At 40.1% G+C, this 20,883-nt stretch overlaps 1 protein-coding gene across 1 annotated transcript in view; it reads right to left on the bottom strand.

Annotated features, from left to right (window-relative positions):
- The window catches only part of CAP2 (cyclase associated actin cytoskeleton regulatory protein 2), a 55,277-nt gene that overhangs the window by 5,995 nt on the left and 28,399 nt on the right, over nucleotides 1-20,883 (bottom strand). The window contains exons 4-11 of the mRNA XM_054985816.1: nucleotides 19,949-20,026; nucleotides 15,492-15,635; nucleotides 15,127-15,212; nucleotides 13,885-13,990; nucleotides 7,483-7,681; nucleotides 4,710-4,885; nucleotides 3,644-3,767; nucleotides 2,991-3,073 (exon numbers count right to left, since the gene is read on the bottom strand). Of these exons, the coding sequence (XP_054841791.1) occupies nucleotides 2,991-3,073; nucleotides 3,644-3,767; nucleotides 4,710-4,885; nucleotides 7,483-7,681; nucleotides 13,885-13,990; nucleotides 15,127-15,212; nucleotides 15,492-15,635; nucleotides 19,949-20,026 (996 nt within the window). The remainder of the gene's footprint in view (nucleotides 1-2,990; nucleotides 3,074-3,643; nucleotides 3,768-4,709; nucleotides 4,886-7,482; nucleotides 7,682-13,884; nucleotides 13,991-15,126; nucleotides 15,213-15,491; nucleotides 15,636-19,948; nucleotides 20,027-20,883) is intronic.

Below are 20,883 nucleotides of genomic sequence, written 5' to 3'. Positions count from 1 at the left end.
CCATTGCCTGTCTGTCAGAAACAACTTTTTGACAAATGCTGTTGCAATTTATGATAAAATGGTGTCATTTCTTTTTATAAAGCACAGATGTAAAGTAGGTCTCACCAGCACATGGCAAGGAAAAATAGGCCATGTTACTTTTGTAAGGATCCAATGCTCATACAACTTAATTTAGAGCAACCCAGGCATCTGTCGATATACAGGAGTTAGCAATCCTGTCTGTCAGTCTCTGAAATTGGAGTGTTACAAAACGACTTCCCAGAAAACAAGAATAGTGAATTATTTTCAACAATTCTACCAATGGAAGGAAGGAGCTTTACGGGGTTGAGTCACTGCTTGTCAGGAGCAATGCTCATTCCTCCTTCTATCCTACCTCTTTCTCTGTAAAAGCTTGTCTGAGGTCATCATGAGCAGAAAATGCACATGTGGGTATATAAAATAGAAAGGATGAAAAGTTGTGTAACGTTACTCTCATGGTATTGACTTGGGTACTTGCAGAACTATAAGTAGAGTTCCAAAACTTAAACTGGTGGACTCTGCAAAATTTATCCCTTGATTTCTGCATACAATTTTTTGCCTTTAATTTTCAATTCGGGTTTTGGGGTCTTTCCCCCTTTTCCCCCCATTTCTTTTGAGACCATTTTTACCTCGATCTTTTTTTGGAAGACAATCTTGGGGCCATTTTTCTTTGTGTATGATGTTTTCTTTTGGTTTTCTTTGTCCCACTCACTCCCACCCACCTCCAACCCAGTTTTCAATGACTGGACATTTGTTATGATCAAAGCACTCCTTCCTGTCTTTCCCCTCTCCTGGTTTTGGTTTTCATTTTTTATGAAATGAAATGGACTTAGGAATTGGTGGCAGAGTTGCTCCCCTTTTAGGGTTTCCCATGCAAAGACTACTCTGTGTATTCATTTTTTATCTTTTAAAAAATACAGGCCTTCAGTATAACAAGCATGCGCAAAAATTTTCTAAAGCGTATGTGTGTGGTATAACATTAATGATACCACCAATGACAGCACCCTCAGTTGAAAATCCTGATTTTTTAAGGCATCTGCAGAACAAAAGAAACCAACTCCACATCTGTAAAAATGCAAAGGGAGGGCAGACATGTGGAAGAACCATACTCAAACTGATTCAAGTGCTTGGGGATCGACTGCTAAAAAAATCAGGAATAAGTTGAGTGAGCAAAAAAGTCCTGAGTTTAACTATATGTTTTCTTTCTTGGAAATTGATTTTGGGAGATGAGGTGTGAAAGGCAACAAATTAGAAACACACTGCTTTGCCTGAAACCCAACAATTGGCTTGAGGTAGGAAATGGCAATTCCTAGAAAAGGGATGGGAAGCAGTGCATCAGAATGGCATTGCTTTTCTTTATAAATCAGAAATTGGGTGTGGAGAAAGGCAATTCTTAGGAAGCAATGGCTCCCAGATTCACCTGGTGGCCAGTTTGTGGATGATGCAAGGGAGGCGGGCGGGGAGGCGGCATGGCAGCCACCCTGTTGTGAGGGGCGGGGGAATGACCAGGGGTGCACGCCCAGGCACATCTGGCGTGGGCCCCTGGTCTGGAGGCTTGCTCCTGCCCCTCAGCACTTCTTTACCTCCAGCACTGTGTCCGTGTGTTTTTGCTGCCGTGCCCCCTCCCCGCTCTCCTCCTCCACTTAGCACTCACCTGCAATCAATGGCTCCCAGATTCACCTGGGGGCCAGTTTGCAGGGGAGGAGAGCAGCACATCCGGCGCGGCCCCCTGGTCTGGAGGCTTGCTCCCACCCCTCAGCACTTGGCCCGTGGCAGCATCCTGCCCAACCCTTCCTTTTGTCACAACTTTGGAGTTAGTAGGCTGCGGATTGGCATTGGGCACCGATCCGTTTGGGGGAAAACAGGGCCCTCAGCCTCAGTTTCCCTATTATGAGACCCCCATAAGGGGTCTGGGCAGTGAGGAATGGCCGTCAGGGGCTGTCAGTCTGCCTCACTCCCAGGTGGCAGGGGATGTTTCACATGGGGTCTATACCCACGTGGCATCCCACTGGCTGTCATCCCATGGTTCCCCCCCCCCCCTCAGCAGGGGTCTGAGGGGATGTGTGGATCATCAGCTTGGCAGGCGGGTCAGTCAATGCTCGGATTTGTGCCCTATGTGCGCCTTCGCTCCCTGAGCTGTAATCTCAATAAAGTTGTGGCCTTCTTTACCTCCAGCACTGTGTCCGTGTGTTTTTGTTGCCATGCCCCCTCCCCACTCTCCTTCCCCACTTAGCACTCACCTGCAAGGGAATATGCAAGATCACTTGCCTAAGGGACTAGGATAAAGGAGAACATAACACTATGCTGCTCATTTGTAGGCAAAAGAATTGTAGTTGCCTGTTAGACACATTTCAGGTATTACAATAACTTGTGCTTTCTTTGGAACCAAAAAATCCTCAGGAGAGGGGAGTACTGATGGGACTGAACAAAACTGAAGACTTCCCAGGCTCATTCTCATCATGAACAAATTGCCACTTTTTTGTAGCACTGGCATACATACAGCCCAAGAGTTTACTTAATAATAATACCTAATCTTTATGTAACGTTTCCTAACCAATCCACAAACATGATCTCAATCATTCTTACAACATTCCTATAAGGGAGGCCAACATTATTGTCGCCATATTACAGACTGTGCATGTGCATGAGAGGTGACATTAACTTGACAGATAAGCAAGATTTAGTCCGAGGAACTGCTAACTAGTAATAATCGGTACCTTACATTACTCTCTATATACAGTTTACACTTATGTCTGCTGCAGATTATTCAGGAGACAGTGTCACTATATAGCTGACTTTGGTAAACATGATCTTAAGACTTAATGGCAAAAACTATTCCAAAACCAGAGACTCGTTGATTCTGGCTAACTTTGGGAGCCTTCTTTATAATTTAGTGATGCATTCAGTTGTCATGTGGAACATGCTTTTCTTGTTTGAATTTTTTTGTATCACTGTTCTAAATGAATGTTTACCTGTATCTGAATATCCTTGGAATTGATCACTTCAACAATACCCACAACATTGTCAAACACAAGGCCAAACTTTTTGCAGTTGTCTAGGGAAAAAAGTTGATTATTAATCAGTGATATACTTTATTCCATTACATTGTTTGTCATATAAGAAAGTATATATTTATGAATCTGGCTATATTGACAGTGCAATCCAAAGCAGAGTTACTTTCATCTAAGCCCATAGATTAGATTGCACTGTGGTTCATTTTTATTGATACAGTAGAACATTTATTGGGCCAACTTTTCCACTTCACAAAAACTACAGTGAAGCATAGAATAAAACTGAAAATCAAGAACAAAAAATATAATAAAACTAAAGAAGTAAAAAGAACAAAATAAAACACAAAACTATCTTTAAAGCCTGATGAAATCCAATAAGCCTCAATAAAGAAACAGTAGAAGCATCAATCAGTGCAGAAAAACCTCAAAAAAGAATTCTATCTTCACTTGGCACCTCAATGAAATTAACAGTACCTCATTAATCTACTTGGAGAGAGTGTTCGTATTTTTCTCCTCCACAGACTTCCACAGCAGTACTGATTGTACTTTAAAACATATGACGTGTAAATATCTTCGCTGAATTTAGATTTAGGCCAAGGAGGAAATGTACTTACCAAGTGTAATGGAATTGATTTTTCCTTTCATCTGTAATGTAGATTTGTTGCACTTGAAAATGTAAGCAACTTGCTTGAGTTCAGTGTCAGTAATTAAAAGGTCATTCTTGTCTTCCTGGTATTCCTGTGTTTTTTTAATGACAAATACAGCCAATACATTAATTACTCAGTGGCCTTGATGAGTCAACAATACATCTCTCTCGATAACTACTGTCTATAGAGAGGAAAAGAAAAAGATCTCACAAAAATGGATGAATATTTAACCTGCAGTTCCACCATTTAAATTTCATCTTATCCCCACTATATTGCAAATGGTTAAGGCCACAAGAGTACATCAATAATAGACAATAGGATAATGGTCATGGGATCAATAATTTGTGCGGGTCTGTTCTGGTTTCATGAAGTTTCCTTATGCGCTTTTGAAGTTCAGTTATTTGAAAATGTTAACAAGCAAAGTGTGTTCAGATGTTAATTTTCTAAATATTTCTGATAGAATTTAAACTATCACAATTCAAGAAACCATCCATGGACAGGTGCAGCGACTAGAGGAATTTTGTCACCTTAGGTGATGGCATCTAAATGTTATACTGACTGTATGATTTTGTTCATTGTTAATTCATTTTAAAACTTCCTAATGATGTTAGTTGCAGTTGTAAAGATTCTTCGCAAAGGTTACAATATTATTTTCAGTACAATGGATTACATCTGCATCCGCTGTACCAGAATACATGATAAACAAAAATGGCAGATCTGCATAGTTATATCCCTGATTAGGACTTCATTTGTTCTCATATAAATTTACTGCTGATGAATTGTAATGGTGTTTCATGCAGCGCAGTTGTACTTGATCTCAATGACATTTGCTCCAAGCAAAGAGCAGCAGCATGCCATCAGAACTTCAAAGGTTGTACTGCTCTTTGCCTTAAGCACATTTATTTACAGTGAGATCCCTTTAGAGTGCCATTTTGTGTGGCATACTGCCATGCCTACTGGAGGGTCTATTTACTCCAGAAAAGGGCTGGCAGTGTTTTGTTTTTCATATGATTTACAGGTGAGTTGAACTTACCACCCTCCACTTCTTTCCCTCAAGTTCTAACACAGGACAGTGGCTCTGTTGAGGAGGTGTTTTGGGCGTAGATGGAGTTGAAGTATAGTTTCTTGTAGGAGAACGAACAGGTGTCCCTTGGGCACGAAGTCTGGGATTCTTATGGGTTTTCTGGTCATCAGAGACATGGCGAAGTCCTAAGACCACAAACAACCACATACATGCCAAAAATCAAGAGGGCAGCCATATTAGTCTACAACAGCAAAATCAAAAAGGAGTCTTGCACCATCTTAAAAATCAAAAGATTTTTTGAGGCCACTTCATCCAGAACTGGAGAGAAGACAGTATATGCTCTATCACCTTGCCCAGCAATGGAATATTAGAGACTGGCCTATAGTAATTAAACTTGGAAGCATGAAGAGAGAGGGTTTCCCCCCCAGAAGTGATAGTAGCATAAACTCCCTAAGTAGCTTAGAAACATCAGTGAGGCATCTAATTATCTCCACCATCAACATTGTCAACGCCCACCTTGACAGCTTTCAGCAACCAGGAAAGGGAAGGATTGAGTACGCTAGTCACATCTGCAAGAATTTTGTCCATGTCCTTAGGTTGCATAAACGAAAAAGGATCCATCAATAATCAGTCTAGCTTTACAGACATCCATCACATCTACTGTATCTAATACTGGAGTAGATGAAGGGTATCATGACATGTGCCTTGGACTTGTTTAAATCATTTCTCATGTGATGGACTCAAAGGGTTGCTGTTGAAGACCAATTATCTTTAATTTGGAAATTCTCTTGTGGGTTTCCAAAGGTGCAGTCTTATCACCCACGTTATTCAACCTCTATATAAAGCCTTTAGGAGAAATCATTTGTAGTATGGAACTGGATGCCATGAATATGCAGATAATACCCATCGCTATATCTCACTGTCTAAATTCTCAGGTGATGCTGTAGAAATACTGAGTGTGTGCTTGACGGCTGTTGTCAAATAACTGAAAGCAAACAAATTGGAATTGAAACCCGACAAGATGGAAGTGATGCTGGTTGGGAAAGCAGAGATCTTGAAGGACATCGTGCTTCTGACTTTTGATGGGTTCTAGTTGACCCTGGCTGACTCAGTTAAAAGCGTAGGGGTTATATTGGATCCAGGCCTGCTGCTAGAGAAGCAAGTAAATAAAGTGGCAAAAAGGTTTTTCCCAACTTAGACTAGCCTGGAAGATGCCCCCCTACCTCAACACAGCTGATCTGGCCACTTGGATTCATGCCACAGTAACATCAAGACTAGACGTCTATAATTCACTCTACCCAGGTGTCCCCTCAAAGTCAACTTGGAGATTCCAGCTTGTACAAAATGCTGCAGCTCGTTTACTTTCAGGAGCTAGATGAAGCATGCATGCCATTCCCATTCTGCAGTCACTCTATTGTTTACCTATCAGTTTCTGGTCTCCAAGGTCATGACTATTACATTCAAATCCCTTCACAACCTAGGCCCCTCATATCTGCGAAACCACCTTTCTCCCTATATCCCACCATGGCAGCTTTACTCACCTGAACAGGCCCTTCTGCAGATACTGCCCTGCAGTTGGGCTAAATCAGTAACTGCCCATACATGTGCTTTCTCTGTGCAAGGCTGGATCAAGGGGGGGCAGGGGAGTAGTCTGGCCCCGCCACCGCCAGGGAGGGGGCGCCGGGAGCAGCTGCCAGCTGCCGGAGTGCGCAGGCGGCAGCATGGGCAGCCTTGCAGCCCCCCGCGCTGCCTTTCGCCTGCCCCGTGGGACAGGGGGCGGCCGGCTTGCCGCGCACCCCCTGTCCTGCAGGGCCCACGCCATTTGCCTGCCCCGCAGAACAGGGGCCAGCCAGCCGCCCCCTGTCCTGTGGGGCAGGCGCATGGCACGGGCGGCCTCACAGCCGCCTACGTTGCCTTTTGCCTGCCCTGCAGGACAGGGGGTGCGTGGCAAGCCGGCTGCCCCTAGTCCCGCAGAGCAGGCGAAAGGCAGCGCGGGGGGCTGCAAGGCCACCCGCGCCATTCTCCTGCGGAGAAGCGAATGGTGCGGGGGGGCTTCCCAGCCCCGCATGCTGCCTACGGCACCCACATGATGATGTCACCAAAATGATGTCATCACGCCACGCCAGTAGACTATAAATAAACAGTAATAATAATAATCTGCAAAATGGTAATGAATCATAGCAGGCTATCAGGATTTCTCCTCCCAAGCCCACTAGATTGAAGCAAACAATTTTCCTGAAGGCCAAAGCAGAGCACACATCTGGCAGACCTGAAGGAAAAAAAAGTATCACTGAACAGATCCAGTGGTGGCTGCGAAGTAAGATTTCTTCAGGCCATCACAGCCATAAAGAATAGGCTCTAAAATGCGTTGTAAACTATATTTTGTCAGATTCAGCCCAAATGCTGGAGAATTGCTGCTTTAGATTATCACTGGTGGTGTGTGGATCATGCTTCTGGCGCACTTTATTGAGGCAATGCAAAGTGGCCAGAAAAGTAAACAGGTCTGAACTGAGAAAAGAAATACCAAAGTCTATGATACTAAGCCTAAATAAATGGAGCACAAATAAATGAATAAAAAGTTTTCTAATGTGATTGAGAGCTTCATATTAGCTTATCTAAACACTGCGCCAGTGACACGAATGAATTTAGACATCTTCTGCTTCACATTTAAATACTCTGTCATAAAGTGATAGGGGAGTTAATGAAAACAAGTTTGTTTTGGTGGGAGAAGACACTAAAAGCAGCTGATTGAAGAATTGCAAATGTACTTTTTTCTACACACCTCTGGTAATTGCTTCTCCCTGGTTCAGCTGGGCAAATAAGGCTGAGCGAGTTGTAGTGGTGTCATCTTTTGCATTTTCAGCGTCAAAGACAGGAGGAGGTCCTGGTGGTGGCGGCGGAGGGGGAGGAGGGGGTGGTGGAGGAGGACTCTGGTTGCTTGTTAGCGTAGAAAGCAGAGATGCTGCTGAGGCCATTGGGCCCTGTGAGAGAGATGAAGAAGGTATTATGGGGAGGGGGGTATATAAACAAACAGTGTCACAAATGTATGTGTGTTGTATACATTTAAAAGAGGTCTTCTACAATGTGCTGTATAGGACACCATGAAGATTACATCAGAGATTTCCCACTGCTAAAAATGTAACGATATAGCACATCTGCAGGAAATGCCAGGTGAAAAATGGTTACAGGGAAGCTGTCTTTCATACTTATATTGATGTCATTACAAAACATGAATGGATTCCATTACTTCACTGACATATGAGTGATTAAAAGAAACCTGACACACAGTGATAAGGCAGGAATCTGTAAGGGTCTCAGAGCTATAAATCTGAAAACATCAACATAGTTTTGCTTTCTGCAATACTGGAATAGGAAATTTACAGTGTAATTCTTACGCAGCGTTTATTGCTGTCTAAGCCCAATGCAACTCATGGCATCTCCTGCTGTCATGAATTATCTGGTCCATGTGGTTAAGGCACTCTGCCCTAATAGCCTCTATCATACAAGAAGGCAATGTTGTCAGCATCAAACATTACTTTCCTGGCTGGTTTATTAAAATACATTTCTATCCATCTTTCCATCATAAAGCTAATGAAATCTTTTAAAAATCAAAAACGCTATCACAAATACACAACACTTCAAATAAAACAACCAGTTATGAAGATAGCAGAGTCTTAACAAATTGCCACCAGCAATTACACAAATGTAGAACCTTCTGCTTTTCAAGCTTTTAACTAGTTGCCGAGCTGCTAGATGACCTTTTTCACCTTGTTTGTCTTATATTGTCACCCTCAGCTGAATGACTGAACCTGTCTTTTATCCAAACCGTTAAACATTGTTCAAATTGTTTTATGATTCTGCTCTGAAATTCTGCAAAAGTGGCTGATCAATTTGATAAATAGTTTCTGTTATGATGGTTCAGATGCTAATTTACAGCTTGGAGGACGGAAGGCAATCACTTAGTGGGCATCAACAGAGACTGAATTTCAGAATCTTTGGGGAGGCTGATGCCCTTTCAACGTTTGGTTACTAAATCTCTATGACATAGTTCCGGAAGCACGGCCTTTTGCAAACTGTTTAAGGGGGCTCATATATTTCCAAGGATTTCCACCTCAAGATTCTCCCTGCGTGTAAAAAGTATTCACATCACATACTTCCCTAATGTATGGGAACACAATCCCCTGTGTTTAGTCCGGGCTGAGCTACACGCAGTGCTCACATATAGTTTGTCCCCAATCATTCCTTTAAAAAATAAGGCAGCCACGGAAGCTTCAGCCTAAAGCAGAAGACCTCAGGGGATGCTACTGCTTAACTCTTCCCTCTCCAGGTTCTCCCCTCCCCTAAAATCAATTCACACAACTGTTTTTTTACCATGCAGGAGAAAGCACATGGGATCTATGAAAAGAAAGCCATGAGAAGATAATACTACTTGCCTCCCTCCACATTTATATTAATTTGAAAACAGACTGAATAAAAACAATGGAAGTTTTGATATCAGGTTGAAGAGGTTCATGAATGTTTTTTTTTTCAGTTACTCAATTTTTCTACGAAAGCCTGTTTATTTGATTGCTGCATTAAGAAGCTACAGAAGGAGCAGCAGTGTGCATAAATGTCTACTCTTCAGAAAAAACCTCTAGGAAAAATGTGTGTTAAAGAGGGATGTGAGGTTAGAACTTTACTAATCGATATCAGATCTAGACTTGCATTTACTGTAAATACAGTACATTCTTGAATCTGAGCACTATTTTTTCATATAATTAAAAGCAATGGGAAAGCAGTTTCATCTTCCCACGTATGGAAGGAGGCATCAAGGAGAGAGAGTGCTTCAACAGATATTGGCATGACTGTTGTTTTCCAACCAGATCACTTAGCTGATCTTCCTGCCAAACAGGAACATTTCAGTTGGTCTTACATATTTTTCATTGTCTGCCATCTCAGGCTTTAGAAGGGTTTTCTGGTTTTATGAAAGCAAGGATCTCTGTTTGCATGATCTATTTCATTCACTGGTACTACATCTGCTAGGCAGGGACAAAGCTTTGTTTACACATACAGATAAGCAAATCAGAATGGAGAGGGTACAGTGCCATGCCCCCCCCCCCGCCCCCAGATTGCCAAGGATATGGGCAAAGGTTTGGCTGCTGGACTGAGTTGCTACAGAAAATAAAGAAGGAATAGATGCTGATGCTCCCTCTGCAATAGGCAGCACACCTACTCTGGAGACAGGAGAAACAGAGGCTCCTCCCCATGTCATAGTAAAGAGCAAGCACAAACATGCATGCACACATTTAGGAGATGCAAGAGGGAGTAGTGATGATGAAGGATTAGATCATGTGCCTATACAAGATGTAACCATTGATTCAAAATTTATGATGTCTTTACTGTATTTAAAAGCAGCCATAAGAGACATGATCATACACAAATCTATCAAACTGCTCTCTGCAGTTTGAAGCATATTTTTCCCTAGCCAGAATCTAGTAACAAACATCAGCTGAAGTGAGACAAAAATACGGAAAATGCAGGTGAGGGGGAAAAAAGTGGTATAAGGATCAGGATTTTACTTCTCTCATAGAGGCATCCATTTTTGTAAAAAGAACAAAACAGAACTTCCCTTCCTCTCCTGAGAAGAAGGGAAAATTAATCCAAATGTGCTCATTCTACTAATGTGAGTTTTAATTGCCTATAAAAGCAGGGATGATTTCCCCTATCAGGCCCAAAATTTGGCATAGAGGATGCCTTGGGTGATTTTTACAGTCCCCCAAGTTTCATCTTAACTGAATGCAAGGGAAAGGAAATGGCACCCAGAAATATATTTCCCATTGAAATCAATGACAATTACTACTGAATTAATTTTCTATTATGTCTAACTTTCTGATGTTAAAGAAACTGACTCAAGTCCTTAAACAAAAAAGAACCAAATCCAAATCTTTTTTTAAAAAACACACCACTAATGCTGAACGTTTCAAAAATTTATCATTTATTAATCCAGCAGGTGCTTCAAGCCTTTGCTGTTGCAAACAATTCTTTACATGAAGTGTGAGCAGATGTTTTAAACAATAAATCTTTATAAAATGTATGTTAAAAGCTATTTAACAAGAACAAATGGTTACGACGTAGGTTCATGTCAGCTGCCTCCCTTAGGAACAGCTGCTTCCATTATCACACATTTAGTCAAGTAATGTATGGAAGTATTTGTGCTCAAGTATCTTTCGGTGGTTGTTCTCATTTGTAAATCTCCCGGAGTTTCCCAAGCTGGAGCTGGCAAGGCAACCCTTTGAACCCAAGTCTCTCAGATCCTAGACTGGCACTCCAACCATTGCACATACTGTCTCTGCTACATTTGTAAATAAGATCCATTCTTACCATCAGTGGAACTGTTTGCAACTTATTTATTTATTTGTTTGTTTGTTTGTTTGTTTATTTGTTTTATTAGACTTATAGTCCGCTCTCCCCGCCATGCAGGCTCACAGCAGAGCACAAACCTGATTCAAACACAATACAATATACAATAAATAACATATAGCTAAAAGAAATTTAAAACTGTCAGCAAAATTTAAACAGACATATCAAGCTTGGAAAGAGATACAGATATTAAAAAGAATAATGCCAATAAGAGCCCATCAGGCACCACTACTGTTTACCTCATTCAATTGTAAAAAATCTGATTCATGCCTACAGCTGTGTTTACTTTTCAGCCAACTGCTCCAGTGGACAATGTTGGACTTCAACGTGGATTCAGCTCTCAGCCAAGCCACAGAGTAATTCTGGGTGGCCATGGGAAACTTGTTTTGTCAGTAAGACCTACCACAAAGGGTTAATTTTGAGGCTGAAGTATACACATGACTGTTATTAAATAATAAATACTATTTTTTTCCCAAAATACTTTTGTGGCAAGGAATATTATCACACTTACGTTATTATACTTACTGAGAAATCCATATGTGCACAGTTTGTTTATTTGTTTAAATTGTTCCTAAACTTCAAACCATAATTATGGTGGCCATAAACCAAATTTCAACCTTATCTCATATGACAGGAAGCTATATTCGATACATGTATGTATAATTAGCATATAAACTTTTGAGTATGAATGAGGAGACAGGTGGAGTGAACAGTGACATAAGTAAATCCTTCTCCCACATGCCCCCAAGACTGCCACTCAGTGGGGGTCTCAAAGGAGAAGTTTACATTCTTCTATTAAAAAAACACCAGCACTCCAAACCCTTATAATCCTCATTACATACTTAATATGATTACAGTGCTCCACATTGTTCACACACATGCACACATAAAGATGAGGATTGTGAAGCTCAAAATATCGTGTAACAGTCTGCAGGAACAGGTGGACAATGACACAGACATAGATCTTTTGTTAAGGTGTTTCCGCTGTAAATGTACCCTATGTTGTCTCTGTTCCATACAACATTTAAACCACCTGTCTGCAAGCATTCCTGCTGCCCAATGATACGTAAGTTACAAGATGAAACAGCTGGAAAACAGTCCATCCTATTTTTCTGGCTATTGGCTGGATTATTTATCTGTTCGTCTGAAGTCCTCTTTTTTTTAAAAAAAAAAAGACGACTGCCATTTATCACCTGTTCAGGATTTACTATGCTGCCTGTACATTAGTGGGAGCTGCATTTAGCCACACTGTTTAGATTAGAGAGCCAACCTTTGGTCTAGGATTGTGAGATGGCCCCACTGTGATTAATACTATCACACATGGCAAATTCTGAAGTACAAAGCCCAAATACAGCTGAAGAATACAGTAACATTTTCAGATTCTGCCTTCTTCATAACTGATGTTATTGTACCAAAATAACTAGACTGCAGAATGAAACGAAATTTATGAATGATTTGTTTCATTACAGATTTTTGCTCCTGTTAGTAATGAACCAATAGTGTTAAAATGCTGAACGTGGAAATGAGGCATCATAAATCCTGACATCTTTAATATCAAAGTCAGTTTATAATGCTTTGTACTTTGCACCAAACTATTGTACAATTGTTTGCACTTCTTGTTATAGATCCTGATGTGGCTTCTTGCCAAATCTGAAATACTCAAGACAATAAACGAGACAAAAAATGTGAAGGGGTTCAAATGAACAGTTTTGAGGCCTCAGCCAGGTGGCTAAATATAAACTCCGCTTCCAGATAGCAGATCTATGGGACTGAATACCCAGGGCTAAACTAGACATTACCTCTGACTCGTGTTGTACTGGGGTTCCCCTAACCTGTGTACTTTTTGCAGATAGACATTACTAATGTTCCCAAGCTCACCAGGGCCCAATTCCGCTCATGAGTGTGGCGTGGGAGGAGGAGTGCTTCAGCCTTCCCTCCTGCATCATTTTCCCAAGCTGAAACGGACATTGAAGGGGGGTCATATCGGCCTTGCTGCAGTCAGTCCTCAATTTCTAAGTCATCTCTGCCTGATCTGATATTCTATATTGCTACCCTAAACAGCTCCTGCATAAGACATTTGAGGCACATTTCAGAAGCAGATAATAAGAATCTCAGGATCAAGTAACAGAACCAAACTGGTACTGCAAGCCTGTGGGCTCAGTAGATTCAGGCTGAGTTTTGGGAAACTGCCAATAATGGGTGGTGTGATAAACACTGGATACAAGAGTTAACATGCCAGATGAATGGTAAAGCTATGTCATATTTGCCTTTCTACTGCAGCAGGTCTATTTAATCATGTTAACCTAGCCTAACTTTCTTGAAAATGATTTTATAATGGAGAAAAGTACAGCACGATGCATCAAGCTCTATTTTATAGATTGTAGAGAATCTTTGGTAATTGGTACCAAATTGTATGCATGCTGATACAAATACTTACAATCTAAAGTTCAGCTGCCAGCATTACCAACTATGTCATTGCCTCCTTATGAGGGATGACAAGCAATGAAAGACCTCTCATTTTACACTTGGAGCTTCTTCTACTTTGCAGTAAGTTTCACCAAAGTTTAGAGTTATATCCTTCTAAGCTCAGTTACTTCAATGGACTGAGAAAGGTGTAATTCTGCTTCGGATTGCACTGCTAATTAGCCATTCTCAACAACCAGAAAGAGCTTTGGATCTTACCCTAATAAAACACTCCATAATAAGGCTCTATAATAATAACACTCCATAAAAGAAATATTATTTTTGTACCAGTGGAAGAAAGGGGAAGCAATAAAGCACTTACAGTACTACTCCAAGTAAGCCCAGTAGTATGATATTCTTTGATGTACACTTGAAGCTCCGTCCAGATATTCAAATAGGACTTCACCCAATCAACATGTCGCAAGTCACTGTAACATAAAAAATATTTTAAAATGGATTATATGTTTGAGGGTCCAAACTAACAATTAAAATCCATGACAACTTTAGTATTGACTTTAGTGAGGAAAAGTTTAATTCATAAATAAACAGATATACAAGGCAACTCAAAGGTGTCATTTGCCACAGAAAATGTAATAAGGATACATGTGGCTTGAGAAATTCAACCTTCCTTAGCAAAGCATAAAGCTCACTTACGATTTTTTCTAGATAAGAGTTTTCTTGCAGGATATCCTATTTTTCCAGCAAATCAGACCTTAGTATTTTGGCACGATGAGTTTCTCCCCCTCTGTAATAACTGCAACTGACCTTGCTGTTCTCGGAATGCAGCTTCATGAATATGAAGCCCCTTATTGGATAATGCTTGGGATATCATTATCATTAGGGATGAGGACACAATTTTATTTAACAAGGATGTGATCGAGTCAAAGTTGAACGTTTTAAAGTTCAGATTTAAGCATGTTCTTCCCATTGAAATGAGTCTTCTCATACTGAAATCAATAGGAGTAAACTGTAGAGAAATTAGGCCCCTAGAATTTAGTAGTCTTCCTTTCAAGTCTACGGTATTCTGCAACCTATGAGCCATGGTTTCATGTTCAAGCATCTACCTTTCATGCAGAATGTCTATGATTCATCCCCCAGCATCTCTAGGCAAAAGGGTCAGGCAGCAGGTGATAAAAAAAGACCTCTGTTTGAGACCTTTTAAAGCCACGACCAATCAGAGTGGATAATACTGACCTTGATAAACCAGTCATCTGAATCAGTATAAGGCAGATTCATGTATTTTTATTTATTCATTGGATACTGCATTGTCCTAGCCTGATACCCCAACTCTGGGAGTGCTCATGCAGCGCTTTAAAAATAAAGTGGCCAAATACAACATGCTATCACTCTGAAATTTAAATTCACCTAGAAACGCCCCCCCTTTGCTCTTATAAACCAATCTTTTGTTATGCTGGGATAGTTATAAGAACATTGGTTATGCTGTACAGTGTGTTAAACATACGAAGTAGTTTTTGTAATGGATTTAAAATTATATTCTTTATATTTTGATAAAACTGTTTAAACATATCAGCAGAAATGTAGCTAATTTTGTTGGGTGACTTACCTATGTTTGTAGTCTTTTAACACCCTGTTAGTATAAAAGGTAGCAGCGTCATTCATCTCTTTGACATATGGCCCTGGTTTAGGAGCCTAAAGGCACAGGGTCATTGTGTGAATGTCCCAGGAACAATTTTTTTTAAAAGAGAGAGAGAGAGAGAGAGAGAGAGAGAGAGAGAGAGAGAGAGAGAGAGAGAGAGAGAGAGGGATATGATCATAAGGTAAAACTTTCACTGCATTTTAGATTGCAGAAATGAAGAGGTTAAAATGTGAGGGAAAACAATAGTCTGGATAACTCTTAATTTATTCTTAGCTTTATGCAAAACACCGGAAACATATTTTTGAAGTCCACTTCTAAAGTTCAGAACTCACCACTGCTATCCACCCAAGAGCTGGTACACTTTCACTAACAGCGGACAGATGATTAAACATTTTACTTCCTCGGTTTCTCTCTCGGAACGTCTGAATTTCCTGGATCTTATCTGATATTGGTTTTAGAAGAATGGCTACTTCACTCTGCAGTATTAAAAAATGAATTGTTACTTTTGGAAGAACAGAAATTGGCCCGACCTACAGAGAAAAAGACTAAACAAAGGGCACCCATAAACATTTGTGCATGTTGAGATTCTCTGGCGTATTCCAGGTCGCTGCATACACTCACTAGTTCCTATTTGTTACTTTTTGTGATTTGCTTTCCACCATCAGAAGGCTCATATATAATACGTGTTGCCATTTACTTGGAAGAAGAGCATACTTTCTCTCAGTGCCAAATTAGACATACATTGGTAGATTTTGAACCGATTTCCTGCCTTTTTTTCAGTTTCATTAGCAGCAGAGGAGAAGGTTGAGGCTGTGGGGGCCATGGGACAGAGGCATTTCCCTTGTGCTGTTTTCCTAACTTAAATTTCTACTTAACAGCTCCTAGGCTGCTGTGAAGCAAATAGCATCTCAACACATGAAACGTGTAGACTGAGGTCAGGAAAACAATATAGAAAGAAGGATTAATAAGAATAACCCCATATGACTCAGCCAAAATCTGGATCAAGTCCCACCCCTGCTATTAACTATGAAAAAACCCTGGGTGATCCATTCACAAATTTCCCAGTGTTGTGTCCAGTTGGATCCTCAGTTTGGCTTTTAAAATAAGAATCTGGCACTTCAGTTTCAAATATAAAGGCTGCACAGGCAATTAATAAACTTGCTGATTATCATTCCAGTTTTATTCACTGGCATGTCCCACAGAGTTAAATTTATCTTCCAGTAGAACAGGTGAAGAAACAGCAAAGAAATTCTGTTTAAGGTGAAAATTTTGGTAGTAGCAAGCTATCTCCAAGCCAAAACTACAGAAGAATTATACAGGAAATGCAAAGGACATAAAATGGGGGGTGGGGTGGGATCTTGCACTGACACAATTATCTTATGAATAAGAAGATTATTATCCTAAATTACACAGGCCAAATCTATAAGGTTATTTTTTTTTGCTAAGCTTGTCCTTCATATTGTATAGAATCTGCACAGTAATGGTAGTTATGTTTGACTACAGAAAGTTACTGTCAAACCAGATGGGTTATTGACAGCTATGAATAACACTTTTTTTGTCGCTGTAAGAAAATAATTTTTTACAGCATTTATATTTCCAGTGGCATCTGTCACTTGTTATTTGCTTTCTGGAAAGGAACCAAAGTCCCTGTATTGCAAGAATTTCTACAGGCGCTGGGTGCGGGCTACTTTGAGCTTTTTCAGGGTGCAACTGTGAGCCTGATCTTTATTCCTAACTGTCCTGCATAGTGCCCAAGACAGGTAAAAGTCCCACACCCTGTCAATGACTGGAGAAATCTTGGAGCAGTTTTTAAAGGGTTTTATTATGTGGAAAATCCGTATCAGATCTACCATGTTTTAATGTTAAAAGAGCAAACGCTGAGGGTGGGGGTAGATCAGAGCTGCAGTACAAGAAATGAGGAGTATCCCTTCCCCACATGCAGTTTTACAGATAGAAATAATTTTTTTAGCGAAGGAAAGAGAAAAGACAACACTCACATTTTACCTGCCTTTCCCCTTTATAACTCTGCATAAATGTGTGTATGTCTACTGGGAAAAGTGCAAGTGAAAAGGTTAAGCCCCCTTCAACCTTGCACAATTCCCCTGCTTTGTATTATTAAACACGGGTCACAGATCTCCTATGAAATATATAATTGTGTAATGCACTCAGTGGCTTTATATGGGACACAAGGGGAAGCAGCTGCAGTTAGGGAGGGATTAAAAATCAAGCAGGTTCTCTACAAGTTTCTCAGCCCCCCCCCCCCCCCGCCGCCCTCATGATGTCCTTCCCCTCTCCTTCCAAATGTCTGTACAGGGTTCTGATGCTGGATCAGGAGTCAGGATTAGCACCATGGCAACAGTGAGTGGGATGTTGGTTAAGCGGTGTAACATCTTAGGTTATGTGTTTATTGCCTAGGTAACGACAATTATAACATACTACTAAGGTGGATTCTGCTCTGTATCTAATTAGTAATAACTCTGCTTCTGTGGACTATCTGTAACCAAAAGTGAAACAGCGGGTTTTTTTAAATTAAAAAGCCAACTCCAGGGGAAAAAATGAAATACGACAAAGAGAAATATTAGTGGTTGGGCTGTAAATCAGCACACTGCTGGTTTGAATCTTACTACTGCTATGATCTCAGTAGGTAGCCTTGTGTAAGCCACTCCTCTCAGCCCCAGCTTATCGTGGAGATGATAATAACACTGACTTTGTTCACTGCTTTGAGCGGGCACCAATTTGTTTAGAATCAGTATATAAACACAATTTTATTATTATATTTCTTAAAAACTAGTATCTTCTACCATTTCAAAGGCTAGAATAATTTTTTTTAAAGAGTGCCTAGATATAAACATGAAAGATTTTCAGAGAATGATTGAAGAAATCAATAGGTACAATTCCAAACAACCCTAGAATCAGTGACAAAATAATTATACTTCATTTGATATGAATTTGGATTCTAAATGGAATTATTGAGTTTCTTACATTATTTTTATTTCTTAAAATGTTCTCAGGGCATCCTTAATTCTGTTAACTTGCCATGCTCAAAACAATTCATACTAATTTTGTTATTTTAATACTGGATATGAAGCATCAGAAATCATTCTCTTATAAGTGGCTGAATTTTAGAAAAGAGTTAGAGCTTTCTGAAGAACAGAGTCTGCAGGCAACAGCAGCTAGCTGGTATACATAAGCCGTAATATCAGATGATGGCTTTGTCATGTGATCGTTTCCACTTCACATACCAATATAGAACATGACCATAAAAAGTAACAGAACATTCGTCCTGCTAAGTAATTTATTGTAGTTGATGGAGGATTGGCATGCCAGCTGGAATTACCATCTTTGCTCTTGCTATTTTTGCATGTACAGCAAATAAAGGGCTTCAGGAGGGAAGAAATGTAAACACTACTGGCAACAAAGCTAATCTGAACAAAACTAAATGGAGTGGGCACTTTTTGTGACTTGCTGGATATGGATATTATCTTGCAGGGAGGCGGAGACAGACTATGGGACTGTTTCTTTTGCTTCCTCTTCGGAGTTTTCTCTTCTAGTAGTCAAGTTGCAGTAATGCTCTTTCCACAAGCTCTGCTGAGCTCCCTTGCATATTTAGTCAGAGGACAGACGTTTCCCCCCAGAATATGTTCCCCTTTAAAACAGGCACCCTGCATCCGACATGACAGGAACTCAGTAAATCCCCTGTCTCCATATTACTGGTTCTTAAATTCTGCAAAGCTGCTATGCCATCATCAGGCAACTAGCTGTCCCATTCACAGCTTTACATTACTAAAGAAAACCGTCTAGACAGCTGAATGACACAATTGCTTGCTTTTCTCTAGCATTTACATGCTGTCATCTTCATTTGCTTGTCCCTGGTCTGTGAATGTTGGTAAATTAATGGCTGGCTTTCCTGTTTGGATTCCACACTGGCTTTGAGGCTTTAAATATAAGCATGCTCAAATGACATCATATTGACAAAGTTATGGGGAGCTCCCTTTCTTCTCTCTCCTGACCTGTTCTACACATATCAGATTTTCTTCATGCTGTACAAACCACGTGCAAGTTTGTGCACCATCGTGAAATTAATGATATGTATTTCTTGTTTGTGACACAGAGAAACGAAAAGCTATCCCAATGCTTGGGTCTGTGCTGTTTGCAATGGAAAATGTTACTCAAACAGTTGCCATGCAGAATATATTTTACCCAACAAGTCTTTAGCTGCTTTTAATCCATGCTTCCAGTTTAAAATAAGTCACATAATTTCATATTAAAAAAGAAAAGCAATTCATTTTTGATTCTATAAAAAGCATAAGGTCAAATAAGGTTCTCTTATATCCAAATCACTTGCCACAGATCTGTATGGCAAGCAAGCAACACTGACACAGACACACACATAGTTATGCTGCCTCCCTCCCCCTTCCTCTGTTGCCTGGGAAGCCAGAAAAGGGGGGGGGGAGGGACAAGCTGCTGCAACCTTTAAAATGAGGTTCCAAGATATTCTCAAATACATGCAGATTATTCGGGAATGTAAATACCGATTTATCTGAATATACCTGAATAAACAGTATTTTCTGGGTATATGTTCAGCTCCAGAATACCAATTTACACACCCCTAGTCTGCCCAATCTATGAATTTAACATTTTGGGGCAGCACAGCACCCAGAAATGCTCCGAACCTTGGTTCTGTCAGAACTAACTTGAGAGGATCAGCACTGTCCTAACATTAAAGAAAAGACAACTGAGCATTTATATATTCACTACCTTGTAATGACAAATCTCTTATACATCTTACCTCCTGAGGTTCTTGATATTGTGAGGTTAACAAGAGAAATGTTCTTTCTGCTTGAAAAGCCGCACGAACCATTTCTGCCTGAATAAAAAGAAAAAGAAAGAAGCTGAATGATGAATGTTTAAACATACTACATTTGGGGCATTTCCAGGTATTTTATAAGTGAAACTATTTAATACCCTTCGATTTGCAAAACCGTATTTCCTACTAGCCTCCCCTTTTAAAACAGAGATTTAACATCATAACAAATTAAACAGGTGCAATGCATTTATGACAGAACTTTTTAAGTGAACCCATTTCTTTTATATGACCAGTCTATTGTCTTGTGTTACCAACTGAAGAAAAATGTATTTATATATGGATGTAAAATGCACAATAGATTAAAAGTGAAACAAAATGTCAAAAATCAATTTTTGAAACCAATACTTACAGCAATGAAAAAGGTTTAGGTTAGAGGTTGGGGTTTATTCATTTAGGAAAAAAAGAATACTATATAAATAGATAGGTTTTTAAAAATTATAAATGTACAGAAAGAGTAGAGAGAGAGAAATGTTTTCATCTTTTCTTAAACTAAAAATTAGATTCATCCAATAAAACCATAAAGCAGTAAGTTCAAGACAGACAAGAAGGAGCACTTTTTCACTCAACATAATTAACTTACAGAATTCTCGCAAGAATACATTTCTTTCATTACACAGAGGTAACGTGAAATGGTGTAGTATGTTCTCCGTACAAACTCTGTGAAATGGGTTATCAGGTGATTCTTCTGCACTGTACAGAGAGTTTCCACACCAAGACCACCTTTGTCAAAAACAAGAACTTTTGGTGTAGGAACACCACAAACAGTAGAACTTAGGGTTGTCAGTTCCAAGTTGGGAAATTCCTAGAAATTTGGGGGTGGACCCTGAGGAAGGCAGGGTTCGGGTAAGAGAGGGACC

Source organism: Eublepharis macularius, chromosome 7 (genome assembly GCF_028583425.1).
Source record: "Eublepharis macularius isolate TG4126 chromosome 7, MPM_Emac_v1.0, whole genome shotgun sequence".
In the NCBI taxonomy this organism is placed as follows: domain Eukaryota; kingdom Metazoa; phylum Chordata; class Lepidosauria; order Squamata; family Eublepharidae; genus Eublepharis; species Eublepharis macularius.
This window is presented reverse-complemented; position numbering and strand designations above follow the sequence as displayed.